The 13,227-nt window shown below is 35.0% G+C and overlaps 2 protein-coding genes across 3 annotated transcripts in view; one reads left to right on the forward strand and one right to left on the reverse strand.

The window, feature by feature from the left end:
* The window catches only part of LOC21389228, a 2,606-nt gene extending 1,097 nt beyond the window's left edge, over positions 1–1,509 (forward strand). For both annotated transcript variants that reach the window (XM_010111496.2, XM_024174352.1), the window contains 7 exons: positions 20–77; positions 232–399; positions 498–560; positions 647–741; positions 828–909; positions 1,017–1,127; positions 1,219–1,509. In XM_010111496.2, coding sequence (XP_010109798.1) covers positions 20–77; positions 232–399; positions 498–560; positions 647–741; positions 828–909; positions 1,017–1,127; positions 1,219–1,359 — 718 coding nt within the window. In that variant the 3' untranslated portion in view covers positions 1,360–1,509. The remainder of the gene's footprint in view (positions 1–19; positions 78–231; positions 400–497; positions 561–646; positions 742–827; positions 910–1,016; positions 1,128–1,218) is intronic.
* Positions 1,510–1,886: 377 nt separating this feature from the next.
* On the reverse strand, positions 1,887–8,134 carry LOC21389229 (filament-like plant protein 7). Its single transcript, XM_024174349.1, has 6 exons — positions 7,757–8,134; positions 7,336–7,468; positions 5,795–5,939; positions 3,287–5,675; positions 3,106–3,163; positions 1,887–2,675 (listed from the first exon to the last, which is right to left on the reverse strand). Exons 2-6 carry the CDS (start codon positions 7,423–7,425, stop codon positions 2,178–2,180), a joined length of 3,180 nt encoding a protein of 1,059 aa, XP_024030117.1. The 5' UTR covers positions 7,426–7,468; positions 7,757–8,134; the 3' UTR covers positions 1,887–2,177.
* Between the last annotated feature and the right edge of the window lie 5,093 nt (positions 8,135–13,227).

Consider the following 13,227-nt stretch of genomic DNA (forward strand, 5'->3'; position numbering starts at 1 on the left):
CTTTCCCTAATGTCTACAGCATGGAAATGCCAGTAGTTGAGGTCAAAAAGCATGGAGTTTGGCTATTGGCCAAGAATGTAAGTAGAGCATGCACAACTGTGCATAGGTGCATGGATGATGGATGATCTTATTTCAATTGATATGTATCTTTCTTTCATGGGTGATGGAAGTTTTCTTCAAACAGGAAATGTTGTCAAATATGCTTGTGTTCTTTATTTCTTATATATACAGGTAGACCAATTGATTCATAGAATTCTAGTTGAAGGAGATGCCCAAAACTCCAGCGAAGATATTGACGAGCTATTTGATGCTTCAGCTGATGTGGGGGAGAAACTTTACAAAAAGGGTGACTTTGCCAAGTCACGGATTTCGAACCTAGATGTGTACCTTCTGAAAAATGTATAAACACACTTTTTTTGTGATCTAAGCAATTCCAGTCTCTTTCAAATGAGAAGATGGGAATTAACGCAGTGCCATAATAAATTGATCATTTTCAGGTTGGTTTGTTTCCAGATGTTTTAGAGCGTAAAGTTATGCGGCATTTCGAGGAAGGGGATCAGGTAAGACTTACATGGACTATGGTTACTGCCCCAGTTTTTTAGTACAGACTCTTGAAATGCTAAAGGTTCTCATGTCTTATCTCAAGGTTTCAGCTTTGGTGACCGGGGAATTCTACACTAAGAAGGAGCATTTTCCAGGATTTGCACGCCCATTTGTGTTCAATGCAGAGGTTTTGCTGAAGTTCGTACGGAACTTCTTCAAATCTTCTTCCGTTTTGTTTGTTCTTCGCTTCACCTTCTAAGTAGCTCTTCTTTTGCATCTCTCAGAGTCGGTCGCACCACAGAAGCCAAAGATGCTGCTAGGGGAGCTTTAAAATCGCCATGGTGGACTCTGGGTTGCAAGTATGAGGTACTGAATCTTTTAATTATGAGTTCATTTGGTGTTTTTGTATGTTTCCTTTCCCATGTGAGTACTTTATATGCTAACTATATGAGTTGGGCATTTATGGTATTCAGGAAGTTGCTAATATAGCTCAATGGGAAGATGAGCAAATTGAATACTTTAAGGAGAAGGTAACTGAAGAGGGAAGGCAAGAAGACATTAAGATGGGAAAGGCACCTGCTCAGGTTTAAATATTGTAGCTCATGAACTTAAGTAGGAAAAAGAATCATAATCAAAGCGTTCTTCTGTTCAACCAAAATTTCTACCTGTTTCCAGGTTGCACTAGATGAAGCAGCTTTTTTGCTGGATCTAGCTTCTGTGGAGGGGACTTGGGATGAATCTGTTAAGCGGATTGCCGGCTGCTATAGAGAGGCCGGCCTCAATGATATTTCGAGATTTGTACTGTATAGAGATTAACCATGAATGTGGCAGATTTTTATGCGGAATTCTTGTAAGCCATTGATTTGAAACATCCCTGCGGATGCAATTTTGAGTGCATTCCTTGCTCCTTTATTCTGTGACAGTTTCAACTTTTTCTCCTGGGCAATAGATATATATAGCATTGGTTTTATTCTTTCCACAAGGTTCACCTTATGTTCCTTCTCGTAAGTCTGTTTCTTCTTGGTGAATTCATTATTTGTTTTTTATGATAAACAAATATTTACTTAAATACACGCGCGTGCGCATATATCAAATGATGACGTGCGCATATATCAAATGATGATCAGTTGTCAGTGAGAATGATGATTTTTTTTTCCTCTCTATATTTTCCCAGAAATTAATCATTCAAGGTCAAGAATCTCATTGAAGTACCCAGTGAGTTACCCAGTGAGTTGGGGAGGACAATGGACTTTGCTTGTACACAGATATAAAAACTCAATATTTAGAGATGTAATCATTATGAAAGATGAAATTACATGAAGAGGATGCAGTATCCAAACTATCCTTTCATTTTTTCTTTTTTTTCATTTGATCTTTTAATATCAGCTCAGAAAACGGCTACTAGTGTTCATGTTTGTAAACTTCCCCGAGTTTCCAGAGCAATGGGGGAGAACATGTAAAATAATACAGAAAAACACGCAGAACTCAAGTCCGTGCACTATTTAACCATTCTCAGATTACCAACAGAAGTCAAACCATAATATTCATATTCCAAGCATGCAACAAAACCAAACCACAACGGTATTGAGGGATTCTCAACACTGGCCCTGTTATAGTTGTATAATGGTAATCCGTTATGAGGCAAATGGAAGGGGGGGTTTCTTGCTGTTACCTTTCTTCTTTCTCCAAAGTAGCTTTCTCCACAAACTCCTGCCTCCGTGCTTCTTGGTCGCCACGATAGCCAATGAATCTGCTGCAGCATTGTCATTCTGGTGTTTGCCACCAAGAACAAGGATCTTTTCTAGAGGCTCTATCGCCCCATAAGGCCCCAACTTGGCAGTAGAATTACTGTCAATTTCTTTCGTATCTGGAGACTTGAGATTCTTAGTCGCAGCATCATCTTCTGCTAGCATCCGATCCAATAGAGAAGTCCGGTGGCTCATGCTTTTGTCCTTCTTCAAGGTTGGGCTCGTAGTGTCAGTGCTAGTTTTTGCATCACTTGGATTAACGATGACCTTATCAAAGAGAGCTGCTTCTTTTGGAGCAGCCAATGCCTTCAGCTGCTTCCCGAGGTTTTGGATAGTCTCTTGGCACTCAGCTAACTTTTCTGAAGCAGCTGTTATCTCCCGATCCTGCAAAGTTTAGTAAACAGTCCTTGAAAGTCAAGACAGGAAAATTGACAACATAATGACAGGTCCATTTGTAGGCATGCATTTTAGGACCTAGAAGTATTCAATTCTTCAAGAAAGGTAGAACATGCTTTGGTAGAAATCACATTTTTAAACATGATAGCAACTCTCATGTTGCTATCAAAAAGAGATAGCAATTCTTCAAGCAGCTAACTTTTTAAACATGATAGCAACTCTCATTTGCAATTCTTCAAGCAGCTAATTCCTTGTCCATAAGGCCTCCCACCCCCACCACCACCATCACCACCAAAAAATAAAATAAAATAAAAATAAGACTGAAAATTAAGTTACTTAATTTCCATTAGCCAAAGAGTAAAATAACTAGAACTATTTATATACCCTTGAGAGAATACAGATAATAAGATGAACTTACGCTTCGAAGTTCCTTTTCTTCCGGATTAAGATCAGAGTTTGGGCTTTCCTTCTTCACACTGTGATAACATATATCAGATACATGAGGTCCCTCATCAATGCAAAATAAGAATGACTATTAACTAATAACTAACTAGTTCTCCAAGATAAAGAAAAAGTTGCATATGCTGGTGTATTGATACCTTTCAAGCTGGAGTTGTAGCTCAACACATGTAGCCTGCAATTCTTCAAACGAGTTGGTTTTGTTCTCCAGCTCAACTTCTAGAGATGAAAACTTCTGACGAGCTTCATTTAATTCTTCTCTAGTCGTTGTGAGCTGTGTACCAAGATCTTCATTCATCATTTTTTGATTTTCCATTTGGTCCTCAATCATCCCCTTTGACTTTCTTAAAGCTTGCAATTCTGTTTTCAAGCCATCAATGACCGTTTCAGATTCATGAAGTTGCTTCATCAGGTACTCGCTCATATCAGTAGCTGACTGAAGCCTCCCTTCTAATTCATCCTTTGATATTCCGCTGTCTTCTACGGCAATTGACTTCAGTTCTTCTGTCTGAATACTTTGGCTGTTTGACGCAGCAGCCGAGGACAAACGTGATAACTGTTCTCTTGGAACATGTGATTTGTCTGTTCCGGGAAAGTGACGCATAATTCCAACTTCCGCTTCACTTTCACTTCGTGAATCATCCCAATCGAATTGCTTTATGATGGCATCCCTCATGCTGGAAACATCTTGAAGTGAAAAGCAGTGGTTAATTATCCATTCCAGAGCAGTAGTTAATTGTTGCACTAATTTGTCAAGATCAGTCTTTCCGTTCAATAGGTTGTAACAGACATGCACATACTGCTGAAGAACAGCACTGAGTTCAGAAGTTTTCCATTGGAGAACGCGGACGGTGTAGCCTGCAGGTGTTTCTGAGTTCTTATATGAGAAGTTTCCACCCTTCCTGGAAAAGTCTTGATTATCATAAGCTGGTGATGGCAAACTGATCCCTTCAATAAGCTCAATCATTTTGCTAATTGAATTATTCAGATCTGTATGGACATGCTGATTGCTCTTATCGGAGTTTGTGTGTTTATTATTGATTACTCTGCCTGGTAAATCCAAATTGTTTGAGCTTTCCCTTGCATGAACAAGTTCACCAGGATTTTGATGCGTGAAGCATGCCAAAGCTACTCTAATATCCTCAATTATTTCCTGAAAGTTTCTTCCCGTTACGTGGTTTTGCTCCAAGATCAGTTTCAGAGTATCCTCAAGCCATACAGGAAATTTACCATCAAAACAACTTTTGGTTTCCTGGTTGGACACACTGAAGGTTGACTCGCTGTCAGAAACTGGAACTATCTCAACACCCACTGCTTCTGACGAATATTCCATTTCCAAGGGGCCAGCATTTGGATTAGCTTTATTCGAAGAAACCTGAGAATCCTTATCAGCAGAATCCACAGCAAATTTTTCCATTTCAGCAAAGTCATCCATCAAACTAATGTCCGAAGCTCCAACAACTCTTTTTGATATCGAGCCTTTTGGTCTTTCATTTCGAAAGTGTTCCAGCTCAGAAAGTAAAGCAGAAGCCCATGATTCAGCGCAGCTATCCTTATCATCGCTGCCAATCTCAGATACAGATGCTAAAGAGAGCTCATTGGACACGAAACTAGTCCTTGTTGGCTCTGTTACCATTAGACCTTTTGAAGACTCGTCAAGCCGCAACTCAACTTGTGATAGTTTGGATGCTGTAGAAGCATACATGTTTCGTGGGAATTGGAGCTCATTTGTCCTTTTAAGGAGCCCCTTTCTAAGAGCCTTGTTCTCTTCTTCCATAGCACATAACTGCTCTGTAAGCATGCTGATCCTTTTGCTGGGCGATTCAGAAGAGTTATCACCTGGAGAGTCAAACATCAAGCTAGTTGGAATCGACTTTCTCCTCTTATCACTGGAATCTCTTCCCAGCATTTCGACTTCATTTTTCATTTTTGCCAAGGCAGCAGGACCCGGTAACCGCTTGCGAACCAGGAGGCGCAGCCTCTGACATTCTGATTCTAACTTGGCAATTTTCTTCACACTCTCCAAGTGTTGCTTGTGTGCTGCATTAGCAGCTCGACGGTTAAATTCTCTCTCCTCATTTCGGATCTCAAGCTCTTTCTCTAGCACTCGAACTTCATATTTGAAGGAAGCATTATCTTTTTCAGTGGACTCCACTCTATTCATCAGTACACTAAAATCTGCTTCCACCTGATTCAACTGCCTGTTTAACTCTTCTATCACTTTTTCCTTCAATAGAAGAGCCTTGCCATGATGGGAATTTTCAGAAACTACCTTGGCAAGCCTTTTACTGGTTTCTGCTAACTTCTCCTCTAAAATCATCTGGGATGTCTCAAATTCCCTTGATGTCTTCATCACAGCATCATGAATCCTCTTCTCCTGCTCTTCTCGAACAAATAGCAGCTGCTGCATGCATTCCTTGAGGGCTGCATCCAAATGCGCTATTCTTTCCTCACCAGCAACTCTCTGCTGCAAAGCTTCATCCAGTTGCAATTTCAGAGATACAGCTTCTTCTTCTGCCTTTCCCCAGCCTATAGAAAAATTTTCAAACGAAACATTAGTTTAACAGATCGCATTGTTTTTTGGAAAGTGCAGATCATAAATGTTGCTAGAAAGAATACAACTGCAACAGGCGTTAGTATAAAATTACCTTTAATGGATTCCTGGGCCATTTTCGCATGTTTCTTCACGAGTTCATCTTTAGTGTCACATTCCGAGAGCGCTGAAGTAAGCCTATCATTTACAATTGTGAGCTCTTTCTCCATCTCCACTTTTTTAGCTAGAAGCGTCTGTATCTAAATAAAATAGAAAAATTATCCTTTAGTGTATTTTAAAAAAGTAATGGAAATTTTCACAATAATAATAGTAGCATCAACATGCTAAAACAAAGATACCTCATGCAATCACTCACTTGAGTTGGCAGTTACAAAGTATCATTTGCTTTGCCACCAGGAACTATAATTTTGGCAGTTCTTGCCAATAAAAATAACAAATTTGTTATGGATTCCCCCATCCACAGAATAGGAGATACCTTCCTAGCATCGGATACTTTACAAAGTAGTATAATTAGTTTTCTAATGAGGTCTTATTGTTTAAGCCAAACCAGATCATTTATCTAGGGAGCAGATGATAAGATGTCGATGACGACGACGACAACAGCAACAAAATAAATTATAGCAATAGTACTAAAAATAAAACATAAACAAATATGATCAGATAGTCTGAATTGTGTTACTGTTTCTCTAGAAGAAGTTGCTGATGACACAAAAGCTTTGGCAATTTACAGCACCTTAATCCCGATATTATGTCAGAGTGGAAAAGTGGTAAATGAAATTAATATAGTATTTTTTTTCAGTTCCAATATTATATTTTTCTTCCTAACCACCGTCTTAATTAATGAACTACATTTTCATATCATCACAGACAACATATCAAGGAGGTTGCTACTCATCTATCTGGATAGATATATATAGGTTGGCAATCCACATGATTCATGATGTCCATATAATGTTAGCAGATACAGAAAATAATTAGATGGTAACAGCTATTCTTATCCAAATGTCAGACTAGTTTCAAGTGTAAGAAATATTCGCTTAAAAAAGTGTTGTGGATGAAACCTTTACCTAATCCATAATTTCCTATAAATTTCTTACGCAGCAGATAAAGTAAAAAAAAAATGGAATAAATAGATGCGTAATTTATAAATCTACAGATTTAAAAGGTGACTTAAAAATTAAAAAAATAATAATAAAAAAACAAGTGACTCCTGTAACTTCTATGAGCTGAAAATATGATTTCTTTCCTTTTTCTCCCACAAAGTAATGAACCATCAAGTTTCTATGCATAATTATAATAAGAATTTATGTTGCAAAAGAAAAAAGGAAAAAAAATAAAGAGCGACAACAATCCTTTTCCCATACTTTTTCAGAAAATATCCTTCATATTATGCGTCCTTCAAAAAGAAAAAGTTAAATATGCGTAAAGGAAAAATATAACCTTATCGAAAATAATAAAATGGAATCATCGATTTCGCTACGTAATGAAAGTGTAATGATTAATGGAATTCATGGCTCAATACGCACAAATCAAGCCGTATAAACTTCAAAAGGACAAAAATATGAGAAAAATAGTTTGAAGAAAAGAGATATATATATATATATACACATGTATATATAAGATGAGATTGATTACCTCCTCTTCATTTCCTTTGAAAGATTTATCAGCCGCAACAATGTTCTTCTCTGAGGATTTCTTCTTCCAAAGCCACGCCTTATTTTCCATTGCTTCACTGCACCCAGCTTCTGCAATACGCTAACCTTCAAATCTGCACAGATTAGACAAAAAAAAAATGAAAAAAAAATTCACATTTTGACTCTAAAACCACATGTTGACTCTGTAGATTCAGCTGGCTCCTGTTAAAGAAAAAATATCAAACACTCACGCAATTTTTACTAGATTTTCTCATAAAACAACACTCGGAAAAACACCAAAAGAAATCCAACACAAGCAATTCCAGAGCAATCCGAGTCGGTGCATGGACGATCGGAAAGCAGAGGAGAGAGTCGGAAGAAAGAAAACACCGACAGTACTGTAAAGCTAACTAGCTTCAGACCTCATGAAGAATAACAACGGCGGATTCTCCGATCCTGACCACACTGTACATTCTCGCAAGGAGAGTCCGAAAACACAGAACTCAGCGGATCTTTTTAGAGAGAATAGAAAGGTGTGAGTTAGTGTTTGGTAAGCAGGAAAAGTAAAATGAGGGAAAAGTAGAGCGGGGGAGAGTGACGATGGGAAACGACTAAGGAGCAGTGGGGGAAGAGAGTACGGTCGAAATCAGTGAGAGGGAGGAGGTGCGTGGCCCACACGCGCCCACAGTGGAACGTTGACGGAGTTTGACGGGGTATTTGTCCGTTAGCGAGAGGGAGTCGCTGTCGCTTTTGCTTCCATCGGACGGAGAGAGAGCGGGGACGTCATTTTCACTTGTCAGCCTCACATAAAGCCCAGGAGGATCCGGAAAATTTTCTTCTATTTATCTAATAGGCTCTCTTGGATGAGGCCGAAAAAATTGACGGGTGAAACACTGTTTTAATTATTATTTTATTGTTTTTTTTTTATAATGTAAATTTTTAATGTGAATTTATACAAATTTAGTCTTTAAAATTTAATCTAAAGATAAAATTAGTAGTGTTTTACTAGTGAGATTTTTATCCGTTTAATTTATTAATTTAAATTTTTAATTTAATTTGAGATATAATTTTTTATGAGAATTTTTTATTATAATAAAAAAGTTAAATATAACTATTTTTAAAAAAATTTTACTATAATAAAATTTGAATCGATAAAATAAACGGGATATTAATGAGTTTCATTGTAGACTCCCTATATAATAATAATAATAATAATAGACTTTACGGGAAAAAATGCTTTAAATTTTTGCCGTGTAAATTTTTTGTACATGTCGTAGTTGTGCCAACTTATTGAACTGGGTTTTTTTTTTTTGTGTGGAATTAGTATGAATCGACAAATATTAAATGCTACCTGGATTTAGAGAAATTATGCCCAACATTTTATTTTAACAAGAAATTTTATATGTCTAACTTGTAAACTAAAATCTATATCATCATCATGATGAATCAAAATATACTTTTCTAAATTTAGATTGCAGTTATTATTGTTTGTCTTTTTTTTTTTTTTTTTTTGGCTAAGATAGTTTGTACTGTTACTAATGCTACACGTTTGGGGTCTATCTTTTTATGACCGTGATCAATTGCGAAGAGAAAATAGTCACGTATCTTTTCAGTAACCTTCTACATCCCTTTGGTTTGATGGAATGAAAATTCCTAAAATCTTTTTATTATCTTAATGTATTAATCATAAATTACCCTTCCCCCTATCCTAATGTGAATACAATATTAAAATTTAACCATACTTTTATATTCCTAGCCAAAAAAAAAAAAAAACTATACTTTTATCAGATTGTTAGTCTATTCCGTTTCAATAACTAACCAAAAATAATAGTTATGATTGTAGTGTTAATTCTAATGTTCAAACAAACATTAGAATTGAAAAAAGAAAAAAAAAATCACTACTATTCTTATTATAATTCCATTATATTCTTTTTTCTCACTCGTATTTTAATTATATTACCATCTAAATCAAACATAACCTAAAAATGTTGAGTGGAGTTTAATTAATGAAACAGAGAAAGAATTACAAAAAGAAATCCCTTAAGAGATATGTTGCGATAAAACTAACGTAATTTAACCTTGGTTTGAATCCTTTTTTACTCAAAAGGAAGACAAGTTCAATGCCGAAAGACAAAGCCAAATATGCTTAGCTGCTAATGACCTAATCGTTATATAAAAGCTTATGAAATTACTTAGGACTTTGATTTTATTTTAGGAGAAATGTCAGCGTTACTGTTTTTGTTACTCTTTTTCTCATTATTTACATTTACTGTTCGACACGTGAATTCTATTATCTCATTTTCTATTTAAATAATATATCATGTTAATGAACTAACGTATTAAACAATAAATATAAAAAATAACAAAAAGAATAATGCTAAGATTAATCTTATTTTAATTGCAGAGTAGGTGAAGTTTCTAGGTTTGCAACTTCAATATTCGGTAATACACTTTTAATGGAGTGAGCAATGCAGGCACTGTTGTTCCCTTATTTTATTTATCTATTTATTTTGATAGAGTGTGACATACTATATTCTGCTTTTTGTCTGCACTCACCACATAAATATACCATTTCCCCTTTTAGTTCACCATACGTACTCTTACTAAGTTTCTTTATTCTTCCTTTAATATGAAAGTACTCTGCTAATTATGTTCATGATAATCATGATTTAATGGACTTGTGGACCCTATTTTGCAAATTTAATTAGTTGTTGAATGTCATCTAGCTAGAAGAAAAGCATATCATGCCAATAATTTGTTATTTAATCTCTTTTTGATTAAAATAACGGCAATCTCAGCTGTCTTATATTATACTCTTTGTTAAATTATTATTCCTTTGCTCTCTTTTTCCACTACCCTTTTCCTTTGCTCTCTTTTTCCACTACCCTTTTCCTTGTATTCAGTTTTCATTTGTTTTGTCTACAGTGTACAAGCATTGACAAGACAGCCACACGTGATTATTAAAATATTGGAAAAATAAACTATTAAAACAACAACAAATAATATAAAATCAATTTACTTTAGTTTGAGATGCCACGCAGCTGTTGAAGCCAAAGTTGGTGGAACAGCAATTAACTTTAATTAAGAGATTTTGCCACTAATAATGTCAGTTAAGAAATATTAGAGTTTGGAGATGGGTAGTGTACAACACTACAACCTGCTCAAAGTGTAGACAAAACAAAGAATAAGAACGCCATTTCATGGTAGATACATATCATATTGATTGATAAATATTATATGGATGGAGTTCTATTAATCGTTTATAAATTGTATTAGATTTGATAAGATTTTAATGTTGAACAACTTTCACTGTTCATAGGTATTTTTCATTTTTTTTCTTGATCAAAGCTCGTTTAGTTCGCTGATTCGAGTTGATATGTGATTTTATGTGAGAACTTTTTACTGTAGTAAAAAAATTAGATGTGATTGTTTGTGAGAGCTTTTTACTGTAGCAAAACTCGAATTCTAAACTCGAATCAGCGAAATGAACGGGGCCTTTTTTTTCCTTTTTTTTTGACAGAGCAATATGATAAATTGAAGTTGGTGGCATTTCTCTTCTTAATATATTCACATCAAAAATTAAAAATTTTAATTTAGTAAATCTAATAATACTGTTGAGGAGTTTGTTAATATTTCTATGGCTTTTTTCACATGTATGCTCCTAAACTTCTTGCATTCGTAAATCAGTTTATAAATTAAAAATATTGACAATTGACCTCTATGAGAAAAATTACCCGACCGAAGTGTCTTACCCTCATATCACATTTCGATCAATTAGTTAGATATATGTTATTGCATAACGTCTTTTCACGTAACACAATAGGTATAATTGAAATGAGAAATTTCTTTTTTTTTTACCGTTTTCTTGCATGTGACTTGCACGCGGTCCATTATTTTTGACGGTCTAAGATCTCGTTCATTTTACTAATTTAAATTTTTAATTTTAATTTTATTACAGTTAAAAACTCTCAAATCAGACCATGTATATAACAAAACTTACTTGCTTGTAATGTGGTTATCCTATGATTCATCGTGGGAGGGAGAGAGTTCTGTTCATATGAGGTCTGCCTTAGGAAAAAAAAAAAAAAAAAACCCCTCTATAAAATGTAAAAAAACAAAAAAAAAAACAAACAAACAAACGTATGAGGGTTCACGACTGATTTGCCAGAAGTTGAATAAGCCTATTTTTTGTCAACGTGGTTTTGTTATAGACATTATAGTGGCTATTTAGAAGGAAGGAAAAGGAAAAGAAAAAAAAAAAGGCATAACCTAGGTGTGGAAAACGCCCTTTATTTTATCATCAAGAGTGGCAGGTTTGAGAATAGTGAAGAAAAAGTAAAAAAAAAAAAAAAAAAAAACAAACAAACAAACGTATGAGGGTTCACGACTGATTTGCCAGAAGTTGAATAAGCCTATTTTTTGTCAACGTGGTTTTGTTATAGACATTATAGTGGCTATTTAGAAGGAAGGAAAAGGAAAAGAAAAAAAAAAAAGGCATAACCTAGGTGTGGAAAACGCCCTTTATTTTATCATCAAGAGTGGCAGGTTTGAGAATAGTGAAGAAACATCACGGAATTTAATGAGCTGCGTCGACCTACTTTTGTGGGGCCACAATGAATTCTACCTCACTATTCACCAAAAAGAAAAAATGAATCCTACACTTGCATGGCGTTGACATGTTGCTCTCTATTTAATACATGTCCCTATTTATCTATGATCTATAAGATTACAGAAATATAATAGAGAAATCAGAATACCACTTTTACTTCAATGGAGCTTGACATGTGCATGCTTGCTTACTTTTTTTTTTTTAAAGAAATTTGTATATTTTAATTTTTTTTGAAATATTGTTTCTTTGATTTTCTCTAGTTTTTTTTAATATGTCCTTACTTATATAACACAATTTTTTAAATGATCATTTTTTAAATATGGTCATAATAAATTACCTTTTTCTTAAATGCTCTACTCAAATAATTTTTCTTAAATGTGTCTATTTTTTAAAATCTTATATTTATAATTTAAGGATCGTATATATTTCAATTTGTAATAAGTCAGATATTTAAGTCTTGACCGATAAAGTTTGAAGTGCTTTAAGCCCACTCTTTTTAAAATCACAAGCCTCCAAATATTGACGATTGAATTAGGGTCTACCTTCCTCGTTATTTTTTATTAAAATAGAGAAATACTAACATCACTTTTTTGTTACTCTCTTTATTACTCTCTATATTCACTATTTGACACGTGAATTCTACTATCTCATTTTTTATTTAAATAATAATATATCATATTAATTAGGAGTGGCAATTCGGGTTGGCGGGTTGTGTTCGTGTCGTGTTGACCCCCTCAATTGACACGAATATGTCTGACACGAACACAACCCGTTTATTAATCGTGTCGAAATACAAAACCCAAACATGACCTGTATATTGGCGGGTTGACACAACACGAATAACCTGTTTATTGAACATGTCATAAACGTGTCGTGTCAACCCGTTGATTACCTGTCAACCCATTTATAAAATGAGTGATAAATGGGTCGTGTTAATCTATTTATGAACCTGTTTATAAAATATGTGCTAAATGGGTCGTGTTAACCTATTTCTGAACCTGTCTATAAAATGGGTAATAAACGGGTTGTGTATTCGTATTACCCAAGTATGACACGTTTAATAAACGAGTTATGACGGGTCAATTGCAGGTTGGCGGGTCAATCTGAAAATGACACGTTATTTAATTGTGTTTCACGGGTTCGACCTGATTTTGACCCGTACCTATTTATGATAAACCCAAATCCGCTAATTTCGTGCGGGTTTCGAGTCGTGTCGCTACCCGGATTGCCAACTTTAATATTAATAGAGTTCACGTATTAAACAATAAATGTAAATATTGACAA

Source organism: Morus notabilis, unplaced genomic scaffold (assembly GCF_000414095.1).
Source record: "Morus notabilis unplaced genomic scaffold, ASM41409v2 Scaffold312, whole genome shotgun sequence".
In the NCBI taxonomy this organism is placed as follows: Eukaryota; Viridiplantae; Streptophyta; class Magnoliopsida; order Rosales; family Moraceae; genus Morus; species Morus notabilis.

Excerpts from the sequence above, each read along its gene's own strand:
- LOC21389229 (XM_024174349.1), bottom strand. The coding sequence starts at position 7,425 with ATGGAAAATAAGGCGTGGCTTTGGAAGAAGAAATCCTCAGAGAAGAAC. Across the intron at positions 5,940-7,335 it reads TCAAAGGAAATGAAGAGGAG|ATACAGACGCTTCTAGCTAA; the intron begins GTAATCAATCTC and ends TATTTTATTTAG. Across the intron at positions 3,164-3,286 it reads CTACAACTCCAGCTTGAAAG|TGTGAAGAAGGAAAGCCCAA; the intron begins GTATCAATACAC and ends ATGTTATCACAG.